The sequence below is a fragment of the Sturnira hondurensis genome, unplaced genomic scaffold, assembly GCF_014824575.4.
Source record: "Sturnira hondurensis isolate 20B ecotype Veracruz unplaced genomic scaffold, ASM1482457v3 Scaffold0010128, whole genome shotgun sequence".
Taxonomy (NCBI): Eukaryota; Metazoa; Chordata; class Mammalia; order Chiroptera; family Phyllostomidae; genus Sturnira; species Sturnira hondurensis.
Window position 1 is genome coordinate 36,201,884 of NW_028082759.1, and position 24,008 is coordinate 36,225,891.

At 41.5% G+C, this 24,008-nt stretch overlaps 1 protein-coding gene across 3 annotated transcripts in view; it reads right to left on the minus strand.

Annotated features, from left to right (window-relative positions):
* Positions 1-24,008, minus strand: part of NCOA2 (nuclear receptor coactivator 2) — a 288,869-nt gene that overhangs the window by 60,369 nt on the left and 204,492 nt on the right. For all 3 annotated transcript variants that reach the window (XM_037058687.1, XM_037058689.1, XM_037058688.1), the window contains one exon: positions 385-488. In XM_037058687.1, coding sequence (XP_036914582.1) covers positions 385-488 — 104 coding nt within the window. The remainder of the gene's footprint in view (positions 1-384; positions 489-24,008) is intronic.

The window sequence follows — 24,008 nt, forward strand, 5'->3', positions numbered from 1 at the left end:
GCCTGTATATATAAGTCATATGTATATAACATATATAAAATCTAAGAATTTGGGGGAATTTCAAACTAAACTATATCAGAATTTAACAGGACTTGTGAATACGATTTTCCAAAATGAAAGCTCAGCTGGCTGTTAAACCCTGTCAATTTATATTCTAATGTAGTCAATTTCATTCTATATCATTCATTTGAAATGAATATATGCTGGACTCAGGAACCATAAGATAGACACATGTTAATGAACCCAAAAGGTAAGGAATACTTCAATTTTAGGAGTGAAAATTAACTGTGGATCATCCTTAAATTACATTTGCCTGAAAAGGAATGTAACGATGTGAAGATCAACGACACTGTAAACTGCAGAACCCAAATGGGCGTGTGCTACCTCAAGCATCATAGGCCCCAGCGCATCCTTGTCGATGACGCCCTGCCCCGTGGATGACACGTCTGACTTCTGCACTTCGTCTATGTTGGCAGCTGCTGCTTTCTCTGCAAAAAACATAAGTGTACATTACATGGCTATTTCAGGGACAGAGTGACACAGAAACATTTTTATTGTAATGATTGTTATACCTTGAATTGGATCAGCTATGGCTAGATAAGAGTTAGAGAACAACAACAACAACAACAACAACAAAAGAGTCAGAGAACATCCCCACTGCCACTGAATGGGAGAAACTGCTGGAAGCAGGAGCCAGGACACTAACTTTTCACCTCTGGAAACTGGCTCTGCTCCCTCTCAGGCTGCTGCTGAGTTTAGTGGCTTTATGCTAGTACCTGATAAACATTTTTTCCAGATTATAAAGTTGCTTTGTACTATGGCACAATTGGTTTCTACTCACGAGATTCCCCAAACTAGGAAGACAGAGGGTCCGCAGTTCCGAACCCAGTAGTGTAGTCAGATACATTTGCGCACAACCGAAGAAGGAACAGAGGCACCTAAACTGCCATGGCTGCTTGCATGCGACATTCTATAGTGACCACCTTGACTCCTGTCCTATTCTGCCTCTTGCCACATTCACATTTAAAGCAACCAGAAAGATTTGGTCCCTGTCTTGCTGAAGGTGCTTACAACCAGGGCAGAGAGAAGCAGCCTATCAGGATCCCAGAGGATTTCAACGGCCGCCCTTTCATCTGGTACAAAGGTGCACAGTGTGTGTTCCTGGATTAAAATGTGTGAGGCAGCTTTCAGGCCCACCTGGCCTGGGAAAATATTCTATCATGGAAAATTTCTGAAGAAAGAGACGCATATTTGTCAATATACATGTAAACTGGATGTATCAAGAACACCAAAACCAGTTTAAAGTGCACAACAGATACATATCAACAAGTTGTTAGAAAACACAGAAACCATGTACTAATTTTTTTGTGCCTGAATAAATTATATCCTTGCTTACACTGCATGTTATCATTGTAATTAAATGCAAACAAAGAAAAGTCAATTTAGTACTCAGAATCAACCTGCTTTCACAATCTTGGTAAATTTTGCTGCCTCTTTGACTTTTTTGTAAAAGACTTTACACAGTATTTTGAAAACCTGTAAAGCTTAATTTGTACCTGAGAACCTAGAAAGTAAAATTAGGAAAATTATGCAGGTGCTCCAAAATTTGCCAATCCTGTGATGAGACCTTCCGCTTGTGTCTTTGCCAGTGGAAAAGGGATGAGCTGCAGAGTTCAAGGAAAGCTCAGCCACTGAGCAGAAGTATGTCACAGCAAGCCACCTTGACTCTTTAAGGCCTAGTACCTGCCCTCTATGCACGTAAACTGTGACAGGAATGAATGGGACAATATGTAAAACACACTTGAAAACTATAAAGTAGTTAACAAATGTAACTTGCTATTAGCATACTTGTAGTTATTAGCTCTTCCTTCCTGAGTTCCAAATCTAGAGCTTATCATGAGCACACTGTATCTGCCTTTTCAGTTACATCACTACAGTCCTGATTTGCTTCCTCAGTTCTAAGAACTTGTGCCAGCTGTAAATACAGATATATGTTTCCTCTGGTAGCCTTTCTAACTCATTATTGTATGGATTTGTCAGCCCTCAGTTTGTGTTTTCTTCTTGCTGCCTTCTTGACCTATTCTTGACTGTTAGGTCCCACAGCACTTGTCCTATCTGCAGAGTTAGTCTCAGTCCAATCTCTCAGCCTCAGTTGAGGCATGAAATATCTCAGGCTCTCCAGAAAATTACTGCATTACTCCCAACCCCCCCTTTTCTAGAACCCTTTACACTGCTAAATATATCCCAAATGGATATATATGGGGCACACTTTTTTTTGTCAGTTCAGTTGGTAATGCTCTAGATTTCTCTTCAGCTTCTGCTCCCTTTCCTGCCCACCAGTCCAGGGACAGGACTGTCACCGCTGCCACTGCTTCGTCTAATGTTCACCCGTATCTGTGGTTTTAGTCACCCAGTCATCCCTGGTCTGAAAATATTAAATGGAACAATTCCACCTGGCAGGTGTGGCTCAGGGGATTGAGCATGGGCCTTTGAACAAAAGGGTCGCATGTTTGATTCCCAGGTAGGGCACATGCCTGGCCAGTGCGCCAGGTTCCCAGTGGGGGATGCACCAGAGGCAACCACACATTGATGTTTCTCTCCATCTTTCTTCTTCCCTTCCCCTTGCTCTAAAAATAAATAAAATCTTTAAAGTAAAAAAAAAAAAAAGAACAATTCCAGAAATAAACAACTGGTAAGTTTTAAAGTGAGTGCCTTCTGAGTGGCGTGATGAGATCTCACACTGTCACCACCCCCCGCAACACTGGTGAATCATTCCCTTGCCCAGTGTCTCCACTGCTGTAGATGCTACTACTCTGTAATCACTTTGTAGTCATCTCTGTTATCAGATCGACTATTGCAACATCGTTGTGCTTATATTCCTGTCACCCTGATTTTATTAAAGCACAAGAGTAGTTATACTAGTACTTAGAAAATTCCAAAGGACAAGCCATAAAGTACTTCTTTTATGTGGAAAGGGGATTACAGCACAATAAGATATTTTGAAAGAGACCACATTCATATACCTTTTATTATAGCATATTGTTACAACTGTTCTATTTCATCATTAGTTATTATGGGGTTTGGTACTATGCAAGGTTTCAGGCATCCACAGGAGGTCTTGGAACATGTGCCCTGAGGATAAGGGGGGGATTACCATCATTTAACAGCCTTATATTTCAGAGGGCTCCACAGGCTTCAGACCTAAGGACCCCTGGTACTAAATACTAACTCTCAAAACCTGTACAATAGATACGACGTATTTTATGTAGTCCTATCGCACACTTTGTCTCTGGTGTGCGGCAGTCAGTATATAGGAGAATGTGCTATAGCATCCAGTAGAATGAGTGATTCACACCACCCTTCTTCTGCCTAACCATTCACAGAAGCAGCTCGCTCTCATCAGTGACATCTTTCAGCAGCAGGAGTGATTCTCAAAGGGAAGGGGATGTACATGAAAAGACCCCCCCCCCCCCAGAGAGGGTCCAGCAGAATTTACAGACTGGAAAGGCTTCTGCACTCGATGCTGACCCATCTTCCCAGGAAGCAATTTTGTTTTCCTACCTTCCTGCAGTAAGCAGCTCAGCCCATGAAGTAGCACACCACCCCACCAGAAGGTAAGTTTCATGAAGAGGGGGCTGTTTGGTATCCTCAGTGACAGCACTGTCCTCTAAAAGCCTTTATTTGGCAGCTGACTGATAGACTAGATCCACCGCTGGCACGTATTCCCAGAAATGCAGAAGTAACTAGCATCAAGGGTGGGTAGAAAAAGGGACTGGTTTCCCCTTTAGGCCCATCAGCCCCCAGGGTGCGGGGGGTGGTGGTAGGGGAGGGATGGACCCATGGGCAAGGCCAATAATACAGAGGAAGGACTTGCTGAGGAGAGCCGGTCTTAAATAATGAATCATCTGGTAAGAGGCGGCATCTCACGTCTTCTCAGGGCCCCAGCCCTTCTGTCCTTCCCCTCTCCCATTGGGTGGTTTTATTCTTTTTAAAGAATGGACTTAATTTTAAAGTTTAAAATTACAAACTCTAATTGTACAGGTTTGTAAACACTGATAAACTTTCATGCTGGGGTATTTTAAACATTCTTCCAACGTGTGCAGACACGCAATTTTAGACTTTTATAGAAAATATGTAGAATGAGAATTGTATCTGTAGAGCATTTTCTTTTATTTTGAGGAATCTGCAGATCAGATATAATTTAGAGTAGGAGCCTAAAATTTAAAACAAGAGATGATTTAGATCTGACAAAACACATGTCTGGGTTCTACTGGAAAGCCTGGATAAAATCACCATGGTGAACAATTATTTATAATAATCCTTTTTTCTCTTTACAATATTTAGCTGATAAATGCCCCCTCCCCTCTTTTTAAAGAGAGGAGAAAGAGGGAGGGAAGTATCAACTGGTTGCCTCTCGGGCCCATCCTGACCGGGGACCAAACCCACAACCCAGGCATGTGCCCTGACTGGGAATTGAACTGGGGACCTTTCTCTTTGTGGGATGACACCCAACCAAGTCACACCTGATAGGGCTCAGCTCATAAATCTTTAAAAGGAAAAAAGAAGCAGCTAATAAGATGTGTACTTGAAACTTAATGAAAGAACTAATAATTCAATAAATTAATGATATGGAATTTGTAAAAAGGCCAGAGAGAATGAAGGCCACCACAAGGAAATCAACCAGTAGCATTGGATCCATTCGGAGTTCCTGCCTGTGGTCTCTGCTTGTGTCTTGGGTGCCCTGCTATGTGAGCAAATGGAATGAATAATCCTTGACAACTGAGAGATTACATTTAGCTGGGAGGGCAAAACAATAACAATTGAACCAAACGAGAACAATTTGGGGCTAAACTGCGAGAAATTAAGTTCAAAGAAGAGGTAAAAATGGTCGGACATAACTGAAAATATTTCACTTACATTGTAACTGGTTGGATTCTGCAGGATATGTAAGGACATGGCAAAATCAACAGCCTGACAGGGAAACTGTGGGAGTGGATGTCTGGCCCTGTGGTAATCTCAACCTGGCCCCTGAAAAGCAGTGCCAAAGAAGACTGGCAAACAGTTCATCTAAACTGGAATTCTAGGAATTTCTGACTTTTTAAAAAGTGAAACTGATTTTCACAAGACCAACTTAAAATTATATGACTAGAACATGTGATTTGCAAAAAAAAAAAAATCTCTGAACATTTGCAAGAGAACTTAGAAAAATATTGCAATATTTACACAATTGTCATCCATATACATTAAGAGAATGGGAAGGTCTCACTACTCACAGAGTGAGTAAATAAAAGACAAAGGGTAAAGAATTTAGGGCTTTTGGACTTCTGGCTAAGATGGAGGCGTAGGTGGAAACACTGTGCCTCCTCACACAACCAAGTTTAAAGACAACAAAGCTTTAGTAACAAACACGTAGTCAAAACACAGAAAATTGAACTGTACAGAAGTCAGACAACAACGAACCATTCAGCCAAACCGGTAAGAGCGGCGGAGTCAGCAGCTGGCGAAGCGGGGTCATGCAGGAAAGATCAGCCGGATCAACCCAGGAGCACAGGTGGCGGTTGGCGGATCCTGGGAGTGAGGTGGCAACGGGCAGACCCAGTGAGGGCAAAAGGAGGCTGGCTGACTGCGGTCACACATTCATGCACAGATAAACCAAGCAAAGGAGAGAGCAGTGAGACAGACCTCACAAGCTAGGGCCCCAGCAATGGGAATTAAAGCCTAAGGCACCAATTAGAAAAACTTTCAGGGTCAGGGGGCCGGGAGAGGCTCCCAGGCCCACAGAGAGTTCATTGGAGAGACCCACAGGGTCCTGGAGGGTGCACAAGTCCACACACTCAGGAACCAGCACCAGAGGGACCCAATTTGGTTGTGGGAAGCAGCAGAGGGGACCGAAATCTGAGAGAGAGAGGAAAACCACTATTCCCCCTCTCTGACCCCGCCCCCACATAGAGCGTCACAACCCAGCGACTGGGTCACTCATACCTAAGAGGTGAGAATAGACCAAAACATTATGGCTCAAGAAGAACAGCTCAAAGCCCCAGAGCCAATACTTCTAATCGACAAAGAGATAGCTAATCTATCACAGTCCAAAACACTAGTGATCAGAATGCTCACAGAACTGGTTGGTTTTAGACACAAATTAGAGGAACAAATGAAGGCTAAACTAAGTGAAATGAAGGGAAATGCACAGGAAACCAATAGTGATGGAAAGGAAACTGGGACTCAAATCAATGGAATGGACCAGAAGGAAGAAAGAAAAAACCAAACAGAAAAGAATGAAGAAACAAGAATTCAAAAAAAAATGAGGAGAGGCTTAGGAACCTCCGGGACATCTTTAAATGTTCCAACATCCGGATTATAGGGGTACCAGAAGGGGAAGAGGAACAGCAACAAGTGGAAAACTTATTTGAACAAATAATAAAGGAGAACTTCCCCAATCTGGTAAAGGAAATAGACTTCCAGGAAATCCAGGAAGCTCAGAGAGTCCCAAAGAAGTTGCACCCAAGAAGGAACACACCAAGGCACATCATAATTACATGAGCCAAGATTAAATTGAAGGAGAGAATCCTAGAAGCAGCAAGAGATAAGGGGACAGTCACCTACAAAGGAGTTCTCATCACACTGTCAGGGGATTTCTCAAAAGAGACCTTACAGGCAGGAAGAGGCTGGAAAGAAGTATTCCAAGTCATGAAAGGTAAGGACCTACATCCAAGATTGCTCTGTCCAGCAAAGCTTTCATTTAGAATGGAAGGGCAGATCAAGTGCTTCTCAGAAAAGATCAAATTCAAGAAGTTCATCATCACCAAGCCCTTATTATATGAAATGTTAAAGAGACTTATCTAACAAAAAGAAGATGAAAAATATGAACAGTGAAAGGACAGCAAACTCACACTTATTAACAACCACACCTAAAACAAAAGCAAACCAAGAGGACAGCTAGGCTAGATCAGGAGTGGAACCTAGAAATGAAGAACACATGGAGGGTTAGCAACAGGGAAGTGGGAAGAGGAGAAGGGGGGAGAAGGTACAGAAAATAGCATAGACAGTAGGTAGAAAATAGACAGGGGGCAGGACAAGAATAGTATGGGAAATATAGAATCTAAGGAACTTGTGACACATGGACATAAACAAAGGGGGGAGAATGGTGGGGAAGGGGGTGCGCAGGGTGGAGGGGAATGAAGGGGGGGAAATTGGACAACTGTAATGGCATAATCAATAACATATATTAAAAAAAAAAGAATTGAGGGCTTTTTACTCCTGTCTCACTGTTTGGATGTATGTATTTTCTACCTAGTCGGTCCTCTTTTATTCAATTGGACATTACATTTTGGTTTTGACTATTTCTCAGTATTAAAAAGAAAGAAATCAATAATATGAGGTGATAGAAAACACCCAGAAATAAGGCTTTATTAATGTAACTGAATTCTAAAAAAATGGCCATGCATTTATGTTATGTGGGTACTTTTCATGAAGTAATTACTGTCTGTTCAGTGTTCAGCTGAGCCCTGATATTACGTAGGAGGCAGAAGAGGACTCTTTTGAAGTATATTATGTGAATGTACATGCACAGGTATTTAAAACTTTTGTTTCCTTTTATTGATCCTAGAGAGAGGGGATGGGGAAGGGAGCAGGGAGGGAGAGGAACACCGATGTGAGAGACAAACATCAATCAGCGGCATCCAGAATGTGCCCCAAGTGGTGCCTGAACCTGCAACCCAGGCACGTGTTCTGGCTGGGACTCAAACCTGTGACCTTTCGGTTTGCAGGATGACGCCCAGCCGAGTCACACTGACCAGGGTATCTTTTTTCAAATTAAAAATTTTCAATTACGGTTTACCTTCAACATCATTCTGTATTAGTTTCAAGTGCACAGCATACTGGGTTAGATAATCACATACTTTATAAAGTGTTCTCTCCCCAGTATTTCCAGTACCACCCGGCACTACACATTGTTATTATAATATCATTGACTACATTCCCTATGCTGTACTTTATACATCCTGGGACTGTTTTTTAACTACCAATTTATACTTCTTAATCCCTTCACCTCTTTCTCCCAGTCCCCTAACCCCCTCCCTTATACTGGTACCTTGATAGAGTATTTCAATTAAGAGTATACTATTTTCACATACCAGATATAAATAAGCTTAAATCCTTAAGATATATTTATACTTCTGTAAGCACGACATTACTATACTAAAACACATTATTTAATATTTTTAATTTAGGCAGTTTTCTCAGCAGTCACAAATTATATTTACTTTTCTATATTTTGCATCCACTAACCATAAAACCATACTCTGTTATAAATATATCCTTCAGTAAACTCATCTGTAAAAAGATTGCCCCAGAGTTTCCTAAGATCAAAACCTTAGGGAATCTCATTATTGCAGATGGAACGCTCACACTGGAGAGAGAGATGATAAAATGTCATTTTCAGAGCCTCTAAAAAGATGTCTCCTCTACGCCTTGACATCCACTTTTTCCTTCTGTACTTTCACCACTATTCTTTTTAGATAAAGAATATGACCTAAGAGAATAACAATGAAAATAATCCTCTTTTTCTTCCTCACTCCTTGAAAGATAAAAAGTATCATAAACTAGCTATGATCTTTTACTAGCACAGTTTTACAAATGCAAAACCCCGAGTAGAGAGACCAACCCAGATGCCTCCATAATCTTTCTCAGAGCCCCCTCCTTCTCTTCTGGGTGACTGCCTGGAGAGCAACCCCAGCCAATGGCCTCCGACAGTTGCCTGCACTCCAGAAACCCAATACCAATTAATTACATTTCTAGCTTCAAAGCAACGAACAAAACCCCATCTCTTCAGGGATCGTGTTAAGATGAGTCATACCACAAACTGGAGAAAAATCACTAATGTTATAGTCCATACGCTTTTCTTTATAAGTAATTATTATTTGTGTTTTCCTCAGAACAAAAGGAAAGGTGAAAAGGGAAGCATTTGATCTCTAGAAATAGAAATGATTTCTCTAGAAATACAAAGAAAAGTGGTATTTTTGAAGCAGCTGGATGAAATTGCTCTTTATCATCAGCAGCTACAGGCAAACATTTGAAAATAAAATTTAAGTTTACTGGTGAGAACAGCAACAAATGAGAAAGCAAAAAAATTGTTATCTTTAAAAAAGTGCAATTAGCTATTTTAAAATTATGAAGTGGTGTTTTTTAAAAAAGATGTTTACACGTTCGTCTAAACCATCATTTATTGATTTTTGGTAACTTACTGAATCCTGTAATGTTAGGAAGTCTTATCTGTTTGTTTATTAGGCAACTGAACTGAAAACATACACTCAAAGGTCCCTCCCACAAACCATTTACCAAAACGGAGTGGGGCCCTTCACAGCGATGGCAGCGGTGGCTCAGGGGACAGCCACACGACTGCCTTCACACCAGCAGCAGTGCTGGCAAACCCAAAACGCCGCTGGACGTCTGTTAGAGGGACAGGGCGATGCGGCCCTTACGGAAGAGGCTTAACTACTTCGTTCTTGGTTTTTTTAAATCATCTCAAAAGGCTGTGGAAAACTTGTGGAAATTAGCCTATCTTTTAAAATTTGTAATTCAAGCGCATACCAATTACTAAAAATATATTAACTGAAGGATAAACCACAAGGCAGTTTACATGTTTACAGAAAAATTTCAGCATTGCCCTGTTTAAATGGCCCTGACATGTTAGGAGTGTAGTTATTTTTAGATTTGGTCTAGCATGAGGAGAGTTGTTATTACTGAAGCAGTATTATTTAAAGTATAGAATCTTTGACAAAAATGGAATCCCATACTTTATGCAGGTTTTATAATTAATTTCAGTCCTTCGAAATGAATAAAATCACTCACCAAGAAATCTATCAATTTTTCAGTAGACTGACGTCAAACACAAGTCTAATCACCACCACAACAAATTTCAAGACTCTAGTGGGACTATATTCACAGTTTTCATCTTTTCTTGCATTTAGGACCTGGGTGATCCCAGGTGAACTGACTGTCAAACTTGGCAGTGGTGAGACCCATGTGGAGGAAAGAAGTCACTGAAACAATGACAGGCAGTTTCTGACCAAGTGCTGCAGTTTAAATACTACAGTAAAAGTTGTGCAGCATCTCAAAGGTTCTGGAAGGTAAAACCAGAGAATTATGCATCTGCACCCAACTAAAATTAGAAAAGCTGCCATATGGCTCCGTGAAGCCAGCAGCACATTCTTATTCATTAGGAAGCATTCTGCTAACATAAAAACACAAGGCCCTTCCTGTGCTCTCCAAATGTGTTTATCTTCTCAACATTAATGCACTATATATCATCAGGCTGCTGAAATCTCCTGCTGTGCATATTAAAAACGCGCAGCTGCACTTTCTTTAGTAGTGGGAGGAACCTAAACCCCCAGTCATCTCCCTCTCTTTCTGACATTGAACTTCTTGTTTCCCTTCAGTATGAAGAAACTGCAAAATGAACCAATCTCAAGGCTACCTCCACACAGCAAAAGCCCCCCAGTCACTACTTCTGAGAGAGCAACATGCTTGGTTTCATTTTCATCAGTGGTGGCATGGTCACTTACACTGAACCAACAGTGAAGTTTGAAGTGTGCAGGCCCTACTTGTAAAATGAATGTAATACTACACTTACCAAGAGAAAAGGAGTAAGCAGAACAGACTCTGGTATAAGTGTCTAGAAAATGCTTTTCTTTATAAGAACCTCTGCCATTATTTGTAAGTACCCCACTTCACATATTACTATCAATATTGAATATACTTATAGGTAAAATAGTGGCTAGTGTTACGCAGTAAGCCAGAATCTCTTTCTCTTATGTAATCTAAACATGCCTTTTCTGTAGGAGCTTAAATTTAAAGACAGATCACAGAAGGAAAAAAAATCATACACACACCAAACCACATACACAGTGAAGGAACCCAGTTTTAAATCCAGAAGTGCTGCAAATTAATCAACTGAAAGGCGACAAGTATATGCCCTTGAACTTAAGACAGCATTCATTTGTTCCCACTGTCATAATGGTGTCTCTACTTGAGTTGAGCAATAGAATACTGAGGGATGAGGCAAAATAAAATATGAAAACTGCTTATTTAGAGTTAATTCTACTTCACAGTGCTCTGCTATCTAAGGCTTTAGGAGGTACCCACATGAGGAAATGGAGGGATTGCAATTTATTTAGAAGGCTGAAAGCTGAGACCGAGACTAGGTAAAGGCAGTATAAATATAAAAATAAAAAATAAAAATCAACTGGTGTGAAAAAAATGAGAAGTGAGGTGGAGTTCTAATTCAGCACTAATTCAGAATATTTTAGAGCAGCCTATCAAAAAATCAAACTATAAAAAATGTTTTATTTCCTTCAAATACATAATTCAAGCAAGGCCAACAAAATTACACTGTGGAACACTTCACGAAGATTCTGACAAATAGGTTAAAATTTGGAAATGCTATAAAAAGCTGTTTCTAAGACTTTGGTCTAAGCAGTGTAAATATGGTATCTCCCAAAACATTCTTCTGTGCATTGGCACAGCAAACATCATCTCCCCATGTTCCTACCTTACACCCCAAGCATTTTCTTCGGCTGTACCATTTGCCCAGACACCCTTCCACCCATCATCTTTGAAGACTCCATACTGTTCCAGAAGCTCATTACAATCAAGTCAGGTGTCTCCCTTGTTCCTGCAATGGCCAGTGCCTGTCCCTGTCGCAACAGTACATGCACCACAGTGTTTTGAAATCACTGATACGTTTTCACATCTGTCCCTCTCACTGCACTGCTGGCTCCTTGGTTACAAGAGAGGTCTTTTTATTCATTTTTTATGTCTGGTGCATAGTGGGTCCTCAACGTTTAATGCTGTACAGTTCCATAGCTGGAGCTGCAATTCAGTAGGCCCAGGACCTAAAAATCACGAACGCCTAGAGGAACATGTTCTGAAGTGCTTTCCTATATACTTAGCACAATGGAGGTTTATTTTAAGATAGTTGGAATCAAAGTATCTGGTAGAAAATGGATGAGAAAAAAGATTAGACTGTATATGCTAAGGGCATCAGGATAATTCCCAGGGTGACCAGGCCAATGGGGACAGCATTTGGGAAGAAAGTCACCAACCCCGTTTCTACACCTGAGAGATAAAGAAAAGCAGGAACAGACCAACTTTATTAATCCAGATTATCACCTAGGAAATTACATTCTGCTTCATAAAAAAAGGACAGTTTGGGCATCATGAGAGTTTTTACATGACTCTGGGATTTTCCCAGCCACGCTTATCTCTTAGGAACATCAACCAACCAAGGAAGAGTTTTACAAACCTCCCATTTGCCTGAGGACCCAGTATAAAAATCACGAGATTTCTTGTTCCTCCACACTGTGGGCTGGGAGGAGCCCCAGACTCTAAAGGTAAGGTCCTAAGTGGGCGGGAAGAGCCTTCCAGAAAGTGAGATTAAACCAGTGGAAGGGCCGAACGAAGTTCCGGGAGAGGCTGTCAAGGCTCCTGCCTCACTCAGCTCTGTACACCCAGTGACTGACATAAAGCTTACCACCATTGAGACGCTTTACCTTCACAGCGGATATTCAAGGGGCGCATCCCAGAGGATGGAAAGCCACCCTCAGACCTGCCCTTCACTTGTCCCTTGGAGCTACCTGTCCATGCCCAGGAGTCCTCCGTACTCCCACTCCCTTTGCACAGACATGCGGCTTGCTTCCGGATTCACTTTATGTTCTGCTTGTGAGACCTACTGGCTTTTCTCACCTCGTGTTTTTCTCCCATCTGGATATGTTTTCCTTCTAGGTTTCTCTACAGATAGGACTTGATGCCTGTGCCTCCTGAAGAGATTCCTGGAGCTGCCTGTACAGATACTTTTCTTCGCCCCCCCCCGCCCCCAACCACTGACTAATAATACCGCAGGGAGGCCAGAATCCCCATTTCATTCTGCCTACTACCATCTATTTCCAGTTCTCTCACTTGTAGTCTTTGCTTGAGCAGTCATGGGAGAACCCTCATGTGCAGGCTTTTTAAAAAGCAGGTGTTCCCAATTTAACGTACCTGCTGCAAATAGCCAATAACAGAACACAGAATCATCCAATTTAGAGATCTGAAACATTAAATTATGCTAAACCATGTCATCCTAGTAGAGAAAGCAAAGCATCGATAACAACGTGATAACTTTGCATAAATTAAGTAGCACCAGGCCTCGCCACAACCACAGAAAGCTGGGATGGGGGATGGGGGATGGGGGATGGGGGGAGGGCGGGGAGAGGAATGGGGCTGAAGGAAGGCCATACTATCAAGGGGTCACGGCTTTAGCATTCATGGGAATGAAGAAATGGATGCAATGTAAGGCAGTACCCAAGGCACACAGCACTCGCTCCCGGGGTGACAGGGCATATGGGGCCCACTTCCAGAGGAAGGCTCCAGAAACTCGTATAATCTACAACCATCCAAGTCTGTTATAGGCAAAAATATCTATTAGCTAAAAATGAGTTTTTTCTAGATCAATTCAGCAAGATTATTACTAAGAAATAAATAAAAACTAGGTAATTCCTATGTGAATGTCCAGTAACAAAAAGAAGTGACTATTAAGAGAGTACGTCTAGTTGTAAGCCCATTTCCGGAACTTTGAGCAATTCTACAGGCAAAGTGTACTTTTTCTTCTGACCCTGAAAACCACCATTATTGGTTCTTTGGTTAGTCTTTATCTGTATGTTTGTTTATGCTCTGCCTGGTCAAAAAAAGTTTTAGTTTTATTTTTTTACTTTTAAAAAAAATATATTTATTTATTTATCTTTAGGGGGGAAGGGAAGGAGAGAGGAAGAGAAACATTAATGTATGGTTGCTTCTCGTGCATCCCCTGCTGGGAACTGGCCCCTGCCAGGACCTGGCCTGCAACCCAGGCATGTGCCCTGACTGGGAATTGAACTGCGATCATCTGGTTCGCAGGCCCACGCTCAATCCACTGAGCTATACCAGCCAGGGCTGAGTTTTAGTTTTATTAAACCTATTAGAAACTATGTGTGGGAATAGGGCTACTTATCAGTTAAATAAATACACTCAACATAAATATAAAACCTAAAAAGAATTTATATACTTTTCCCAGAGAAATCCAGCTTAGGGAAAAGGAAGGAAAGAAAAGTATATAATCTTGGGTCTAGAAGAACTTTACCATCAGAAGATCTATATTCTCCAAAACATAACCTTTGTGGGAAAAACTATACAAAATATCATTTTTATATCATACAGAAACAGAAGTTTAATCTATTCAAATGCTTGAAATGGTTTTGATTTAAACTCACATTTTTACATAGAAAAGTGGGGGCACTCATCCCCACCAACTAATCTCAAAACAGCCCTGGTTTTTATGAACTTAGGCTGTACCAAGACAGCAGCCCTCAGGGCTGACCATGTCCGGCAAGGTGCAGAGAGGGGCAGAGCTGTTACGAATGATTATCTTGTGTGCCAAGACAGATAATCAAGGCCCTCTTAACAGGAAATAGCTATCACCTTAGGAGGGTATCTTACAGTGTCAATGTGAAGTAAAGCATGGTAAAATAAAAGATCTGACTTGTTTTGAAGGCCAAATATGTGCCTCCACAGAATATTTTAAAAGCAAAGTGTATCTCATTTGTATTTATAGATTTCTTTTTTTAAAGATTTTATTTATTTTTCTTTAGAGAGGAAGAGAAGGAGAAAGGGAGAGAAATATCAATGTATGGTTGCCTCTCGTGTGTCCCCTGCTGGGAACTGGCCTACAACCCAGGCATGTGCCCTGACTAGGAATCTAACCGTGATACTTTGGTTCACAGGCCCACGCTCAATCCACCGAGCCACACCAGCCAGGGCCTAATCTGTATTTATAGATTTCAAAACACATTCCCCAACTTTGTCTGACTGCAAAGAATGATTACTATTTAGAGTAAGACTGGGTGAAAAGAAAAGAAAGATCAGGAGGCATTTGGGAAATAATCCCAAAGTAGGTTTTCCAAACTTTCTAAAATATTACTGGTAAGTTCCTTTATAATGATCACAGTACCCTTAAATTCAAAAGACATTCTAGAGTTCCTGTCAAATATCCATGTTACTATTACTATCCATATTCGATAGTTACTATGCTTTCAAAACAATACTAGGAACAGATTTAACTATATCTTTAAAGTGCCCCTTTAATACCTGATGGCATAAATCTCTCTAACTTAAGCAGGAGTGGCAGGGCATCAGTCACCAACCTTGCACGCAATTTAAAGAAGCAGGCGATGAGAAGAAAACCAGGGTAAGCTTTGCTTAGGAACTGACATACATGCCTCTACAGGTAGCAGGAGCCCAACGAAGTGAGGGCCTTAGAAACCATATGGCCAGCTCATTTCCAAGCTCAGCAGATGTGTGGACAAGAGACGATCACAATTTGTATAAAGGTCAAAGTAACATTAACAAAGAACTGCACTTAGAAAGACTTCCACATTTGATACCCTGACTACCTTTTCTACAACAGGATCCTCTCCTTTTGCTATGGATGGTCCTGCAATTCTCCAGTAAGTTTTAGAGAAAAATATCATGACACCTCTAGTAATTTTAGTTCTCTTGTATTTTATATGTTATGTGCTCTCAAATACAAAGACTATTTAAATAGGCAAATCCACTTGTATGAAATTTTTATTTAAAATCTAACATTTTTTTTCCTCCAGTAAAGGTTATGAAAAAGTTTAAGCCACAACTGAAAGACATGCAGACAGTGAGTGCCATGACTATCCGATGGATAAATCGAAAAGAAAAGTACTCAGGACATTAATTATGATCATCCACATAGGCCAAAGATTACTATGAAAATTCACTATCTAATTATAAGTATGAAAAAGACGTAAGATGTAATGTGAAATTAACTGACTTAAATTAGCTGAGGTTAGTTTTGTTTTACATACATTAGCCATACATGTTTCCCCACCATTCTACAACCCTTCAAATAACGAAACAAAATATTCGTAAAATTTATTCTTCCTATTTTCAATTTTAATTACCTTCCTGAAGCTTCCAAATGCTAGATGACTTAGTATTATGCTGTCATCAAGACTTCAGCAAACTTCTACCCAAGACCTTTTTGAAACAAGTTTAGCTTCATCACAGATGGTTGGTTTGAATTCTAGAAACCTGTTTTTGGGATTCTGCCTGCCAGGCATTTGCTCAGAGGTGAGGCAGACAAAGTGGCTGAAGATGACAGATATGACAGCTGGGCAGGCCCAGTTTTAAGAGGCACAGCAAGAGCAGAGGTAGCCTTTGCCCTGTAGACGTACAGCCTGAACTAGAAGATGCTACTGTTCCTCACACCGTAGGTAATTCGCCTGCCTCTCAAATGCACTGTCTTGGATTTGCTTTCTCAAAATGTACTCTTTGTTATTTTTTATTGCATCAATGGACAGTGGCTTTTCCAGACACCAGAATGGTGGCAGTTACTAGCTCTGCGTTGCCAAGGAAAATACTTGGCTGCGTATAGGGTTTCCTGAGAGCAAGTTAGTACATGACCTCAATCTTTTCCAGGCTTATCATAATGCTGTATGACTGTGCTGATTCAGCAAAGCAATCCATAATCGCTTGCAAAATGCCCCTGCCTCCTAGCTATGTCGGGAGGCTTAATAAGATAACGCATGTGAAGCACTCTGAGCACCACAGAAGAAAGGCGCTAAATAATATCATTCTACATTTGTAATTACAAGCAGTCTTACAAAGAATCCAATAAACCTGTTCAAAAATTACAAATAACTGGTACTTTAAGTAATTTGATATAAATAATTGTGTAACATAGGACTTCTTGTCAAGAGAGTGTCATAGGAAAACACAGCTCACCTCCTTGCACAACCACATCAAAACTACAACAAAAATATAGAACCACCATCACTCAGAACCATCAGAAATTGAGTTGAATGGAAGTCTGACAACTACGGAATTAAAGAAACCACATGCAGATACTAGGAGGGGCAGAGAGCAGAATAGGCTGCACCCACATCCACCTGTGGTAGATAAAAAGAGAGGGATACTTTGGGGGCAAGGAGTCCCAGCCCTACACCAGGCCCCCCAATCCAGGATTCCAGTGCCAGGAAGGTAAGTCCCCATAATTTCTGGCTGCAAAAACCAGCAGGGATTGAGTTGGTGGAAGACAATGCTGGAGTCCCAAGCAGTTCCCCTTAAAGAACCTACACACAGACTTACTCAGACTCTCTCCCTCTGAGCTCCAGCACTGGGGTAGCAGCCTGAAGGGCACCACTGGCATACAGGGAGGAACTGAGGTGTCTGGCATTAAGGCAGGAGCTAGAGATCAGTTTACTCTCAGACAGAAAGGTGGGCAGAGGCCACTGTCCCTTTTCTGAGTCTACTACCCACACAGCCAGAAGGCCAGATGTCATATCTGAGACTGTATCAACTTGGCTAACACCATCTGCCCTGCCCTGGAGAGCCCCTGTGGCTGTTCCCCCCCAACCTATTAACCATGATTTTTCCAAATGAATGGTTGGTCTTGACTCATGCTTCACATCTTCCTAAATCCTATCCAACAAGCAACAGCCAGCCACAGAGAGGCCCCAGCGCCGTACCTCTTGTGAAGTGGCCCAAGGCCCAGCACTAGCAGCAGTCAGCCTAGATTCAGGTTGGCTTCTCCTGGGAATCTCCAAGCCCAGCACAAGTAGCAGCCATCTCAGACTACTTTATATCTCAGATTGGAGAAGGGTATGGGGGGAAGGGTGAAGAGGTGAGGGGATTAAGAGGTACAGTGGAATGGACAGACTTTGTAAGGCTAAGTCACAATGAAAATAAATAAAACTAGACAAGTATCTAGTAAAAGAAAATTACAATTACATCCATTGTGATAAAACCAACTGAACCAGAAATGTATAAGAGGATATTTTATTGAAGTTATCATGAGAGACTGCAATTAATGAATTTAATTTCATTATCATTTTCATGGTTTATCTACCAATAAATTTTCATTTTTTAAAAGTCAAAGCCAGGCCCTGGCTGGTGTAGCTCAGTGGTTTGAGCGTGGGCCTGCGAACCACACGATCGCGGTTCAGTTCCCAGTCAGGGCACATGCCTGGGCTGCAGGCCAGTTCCCAGCAGGGGACGCACGGGAGGCAACCATACATTGATATTCTCTCCCTCTCTCCTTCCCTTCCCCTCTAAAGATAAATAAATAAAATCTTTTAAAAAAAAGGTCAAAGCCAGCCATAGAGTAATAAAATGTCTTTTTTTCGGTTATCAATGGTAACAGTGCAAACAGAAATTTTAATTCTCATTGGGATAAAACATTAGTACTTTACCAAATGTAATTCATTTCTTTTTAAACACTAAAATAATGCTGCATTTTTTCGAGGAGGGGCAACAGCATCTGTCTCCTAGATGGAAACTGCTTGCTTCTCGACTCCCGATGGGCACAAGTCCAAGCAGGGAACAGTGCATGACAGTCTGCTTCAGTTGGGTGTCTCCACAACAGCAGACCAGGCCGAGGTGGCACCACTGGGATCTTGGATGTCACTACTTTTATGAGACAGCGACTGGGGCCTCTGTGGTCCCTTCCAAGGAATCTTCCTGGAATCCGAGAGGGGCCAATCTTTGAACCCTCTGCCCGTCCACAACACTGCCATAACAACACTTACTACATCATAGGGAGACCAGGGGACTCATCTGGATTGCCTCAGGAATCCCTCAACATTGTTAAGTTCTTAAGGTAGAAACTGTAGTTTTCATCTTTGCATCGCCATCCTCTGCTGCAACGTCTGACCCAAGCAGAGACTGCACAGAAGTGAGCTGAACTGCCCTGCACTCTGGAGAAAGCAATGGAAAGAAGTCCTCAAGTGGTCGGGCGGGCTGGGTAGGACCAGCACCTAGCACACAGATGTGACAAGGGAATTTCCTACCTAGTTTTTATTTGTAATTTCTCTCAAAAAAAGTAGCATTTTATGTTTTTAAAGGGAACATAAACATGATATTAGATGGTAAGGATGCAAAGATTAACAAAACAAGCCTCACCCTCCAGGAAATGGTGAAAATACTCTATCAGTGCTAAAATGGGATTAGTGGATCATCTTTGAAAATGTTGTGGATTTATGAAATAAAGGACAAACAAAATTTATGAATTTGTAAATATAAGTTTTTTTTTTCTCTAGTTGGTAGACTCAGCCTACTTGGAGAGTTAAGTTCAGGAAGCAACAGTGATCCAGACGCTGAATGAAGAGAGACTCTAATTACTTAAGACCCCACTAAGAATGCTTTCATCAGAGACTGAACATGGCAAGAGCTGATTACTCCACTCAAAATAAACTTCCATCAAAACACCACGAACAATGCATGCACTTCAGGATGCTAACAGGGCTTAATTAGTCCTCTGAAGTGTAGCAGCTCAAAAGAGTTTGGAAAATAAAAATGTGAAGGTTAATGATCTTTTATATTACCCTCTCAGAATACACCCAATTGCCAAGGAATCAGACTTACAGGTCTCAAATTCAGGCTGAATAAAAATAGTTTGTCAACTTTTCAGAGCTAAATGCACTGGTGAACTTAAACAGGAAAAACCACTTGACCACACGGGTGCCTACAAGGTGCGCTATGTATCTGTCTTTTCTAAGTACAAGTTCCTAAGTCAAGGGCAGAGCCAACACACAAGTGTGTAGATCTTTTCTCTCAGTTATCCTAATAGAAAAATCAGGAGCTCAATTTTGAAACCTCTTTAGGGGAGTTTTTAGTATAGCATCCACATACTAAGGGGCTTTGCAGATTAGTACATAGAAAAGAATTATAGGTAAGTATCACAATCAACTTATAAGAAGGAACACCAAAGAAATTTGGAAGAAGATGAACATTCAAAGTGACCATATTGTGAAAGAGAAAAACTGGGGAGGGGTATGGATTGCTCTGGGGAGGATATTCTAGGTAAGGGAGCTAAGAAGTGCACCTGATAGAAAAAACTGAGAAACATAGTCGCTATGACCCTGTGTAAGAACATTTAATATTGCAGGTCTTTACAAATCCTGACATTACATCCATAATCTTTCAGGTTCATTGATGACCACCTCCCATCCTCCTACCCCAAGGGTCAATTCGGAAAAAAGCACACTGTTCATAATTTTAAAATATAGCTTTATCATGTATTATAGGCAAAGAACAGGCAGCGAATATACCTTTATAATTCTGAGTACTGCGAATTACGGGACGGAGAAGATGGATATCAAAGGTAAAATTGTTATTGCTTTGGAGTTACTAAATAGGAACTAAAAACTCAAATGTCCAACTGGTCATGTACCTACACTTCGGTACTGACATAAGGCTGGTCAAGAGTGACAGAGGAGGAACTTCCGGCCAAGATGGAGGCGTAGTTAGACAAACTGTGCCTCCTTGCACAATCACAATAAGGACAACAATCTAGAAACAAAATAAGAACCAGAACTGACAGAAAATCTAACTGTATGGAGGTCAGACAACCAAGGAGATAAAATACACATATACATCCAGACCGGTAGGTGGGGTGGAGTTGGGCAGCCGAGCACAGAGGGGTTGTGGCCCAAAAAGTGGTGGCACCAGGCATGCAAGACCACAGCGGGCAGACCCTGGGAACACAGTCAGCAGCTGACAGACCCTGGGTGTGGGGTGGCAATGGGGAGACCCAGTGAGATGGTGATTGTGAAGCAAGGCACTGTGTGCAAGGCGGCTGGCTAATCAGGCAGTCACACATTCGTGCACAGATAAACCAGGCGAAACTGGGGAGCGAGACAGACCACGCAACCCCGGGTCCCAACGTGGGAAATAAAGCCTCCAAACACCGATTGAAAACACCTGTGGGGGTTGAGGTGCCGGGAGAGACTCCCAGCCTCACAGGAGAGTTTGCTGGAGAGACCCACAGGGTCCTAGAATGTACACAGATCCACCCACCCAGGAATCAGCACCAGAAGGGCACAGTTTGCTTGGGGGAAGTGGCAGAAGGGACTGAACTTTGGTAACTAGAGAGCAGAGCAAGTGCCACTGTTCCCTCTGACCCAGCCCCACATACAGTGCCACAACCTAGCCACTGGGTTGACCCACACTGGTGAACACTGAAGGGTCTGTCCCTCATATGTAACAGGCAGACAAGACAAAAAAAAAAATGGCCCAAACAGAAGAACAGATCAGAGCCCCACAGCAAATACAACTAAGCGACCAAGATAGCCAACCTATCAGATGCACAGTTCAAAACACTGGTGACCAGGATGCTCACAGAACTGGTTGATTTCGCTCACAAATTAGATGAAAAAATGAAGGCTACACTAAGTGAAATGAAGGAAAATGCACAGGGAACCAATAGTGATGGGAAGAAAACTGGGACTAAAATCAGTTGAGAGGACCAGAAGGAAGAAAGAAACAAACAAGCAGAAAAGAATGAAGAAACAAGAATTCAAAAAAAAATGAGGAGAGGCTTAGGAACCTCCAGGACATGTTTAAACGTTCCAACATCTGAATTATAGGGGACCCGAAGGGGAAGAGGAACAGCAACAAGTGGAAAACTTATTTGAACAAATAATAAAGGAGAACTTCCCCAATCTGGTAAAGGAAACAGACTTCCAGGAAGTCCAGGAAGCTCAGAGAGTCCCAAAGAAGTTGGACCCAAGGAGGAACATACCAAGGCACATCATAATTACATTAGCCAAGATTAAATTGAAGGAGAGAATCCTAGAAGCAGCAAGAGATAAGGGGACAGTCACCTACAAAGGAGTACCCATCAGACTGTCAGCAGATTTCTCAAAAGAGACCTTACAGGCAGGAAGAGGCTGGAAAGAAGTATTCCAAGTCATGAAAGGCAAGCACCTACATCCAAGATTGCTCTACCCAGCAAAGCTTTCATTTAGAATGGAAGGACAGATAAAGTGCTTCCCTGATAGGTCAAGTTCAAGGAGTTCATCATCACCAAGCCCTTATTATATGAAATGTTAGAGGGACTTATCTAAGAAAAAGAAGATATAAAACATGTACAGTAAAATGACAAACTCACAATGATTAACAACCACACCTAAAACAAAAACAAAAACAAACTAAGCAAACAACTAGAACAGGAAGAGAACCACAGAAATGGAGATCACATGGAGGGTTAGCAACAGGGGAGTGGGAGGAGGAGGTGGGAGGAAAGGTACAGAGAATAAGCAGCACATACAGTAGGTGGAAAATAGGGGGAGGGCAAGAATAGTATGTGAAAGTAGAAGCTAAAGAACTTATGTCACATGGTCATGAACTAAAGTGGGAGGATGTGAGAGGGAGAGGGTGTGCAGGGTGGACGGGAACAAAGGGGGGAAGATGGGATGACTGTAATAGCATAATCAATAAAATACATTTAAAAAGAGAGAGACAGAGGGGATTCCTGCCCACATCTCCAGCTGCAGAGATGGCCCCATCTCCATTAGAACATCTCCTCCAAAATACAGATGAGCCATTCTACTCTGCAGGTAACTGAAGATCCACTACTGATCTACCTGGCCTCTGTATCTTTCAACGGAATCTAAGGAGAGAGAGAGAAAAGGAGAGAGAGAGTGGAGACAGACAGACAGACAGACAGATACAAGGAGGACATGGATGGAAGTGAGGGGAACCAACAAGCACTTCTTGTGGTATCAAGAGACACATTTGGGAGTTTCTAAAGACTGAAGATAAAACTGGGAATATAGACAAAGATTGAAATAGGGCTCATTTATATTTTGAAAAACATCTGGAACCCAATTTATCACAAGTTTTAAAGACTTCCTGAAAATTTGTGATTTTTACTTTATCTGTTTCACTAGCTAAATAGTCCAGAATTAAATTTTTCCTTCAGAGACAAGAATTGAACCTAAAAACCTGAATTCTGTGCTACAGTGGACTAAGGAGAAGAAAAATCCCAGTAGAAATAAAGGGAGTGGTTAGAGGAAGACAGTGGAATGGGCAACAGGTGAACAGTGAAGAAAAGGAAAGACGACCTTGGCCCAGAGTCTGAGGTTTACCCTGCCAGGCCCAGACCAGAGTAACACTGGCTTCCAGACTCGCACGCACCGTGTCTGAACTTCCCCATCACCCAGAGGCCTGCCTCCCGGAAGTCTGCTCCCGTCCTAAGAGTTGACTGTGTTGCTTGGCAGGTGGAGGCCAGGAGGGGGAAGGGTCCAGGACAGAAAGGAAGGAAGAAGAAACCACGCTCCAGGACTCTCTGGGAAATCCAGAACAGAGCTTTCCAGGAAATACATGGATGTGCTGACTGATGAGCTTCTTCACTCTGTGAGCAACTCAGTCGGTGGTTTCCACATTTTAGATTAAGAGGGCTCCTTTCAGTATCAATAATGTCCATGGGGCCTCAGAGAACAGTATCTATACTTAAAATAACATATAACAGAAAGTTAAGTTTACAATATATTTATTAATGCTTCTAAAAATTGGTGCCTTATTTATCTCCACACTATTGCCATATTTTTGAAACACAGCTGTACATACATCTCATATCAAAAACTAGAATAGTTCTAATATTTTCCATCAAAAATATCCCCTATTCCAAACAGTTAACTTACAAATAAATTTCAGGGAAAAAATGGTTTTTAAAGCTGAAGATTCTCTGTGCTTCTTTCTTACGAAAGTATAGCAATAGTTAATTTAATCACACTAGACATACATCCATCTAATCAAAGAGACAAAAAAAGAATTAGTTTCTTTCACTTTGGGCAATTTCAGTTCTCTAACAATATTCCAAATAAAATGTACTATATATTATTTTCTTCTAATTTGATGGAGACAATTTGCGAATTGAAGATGATCTGCTAAAATAAAAAGAAGCTTTTAAGAAGGTGAGCTTAATTTAGGAATGGTAAAGAATAATTATGTCAATTCCAATAGGGCTTGCTTTTCCTCCTTTCCCTTCCCCGCCTGTATCAGCTGTAATAAGATAAATATAACATTTGGAATCTTACAGAATCAGGGTCTGCATATGCCCACTTTATGTGGACAAGCTTAAGTAAGGGCTTAGCACTCTGTTGAGAAGATGCTGCTCCCCAAAATGGCCA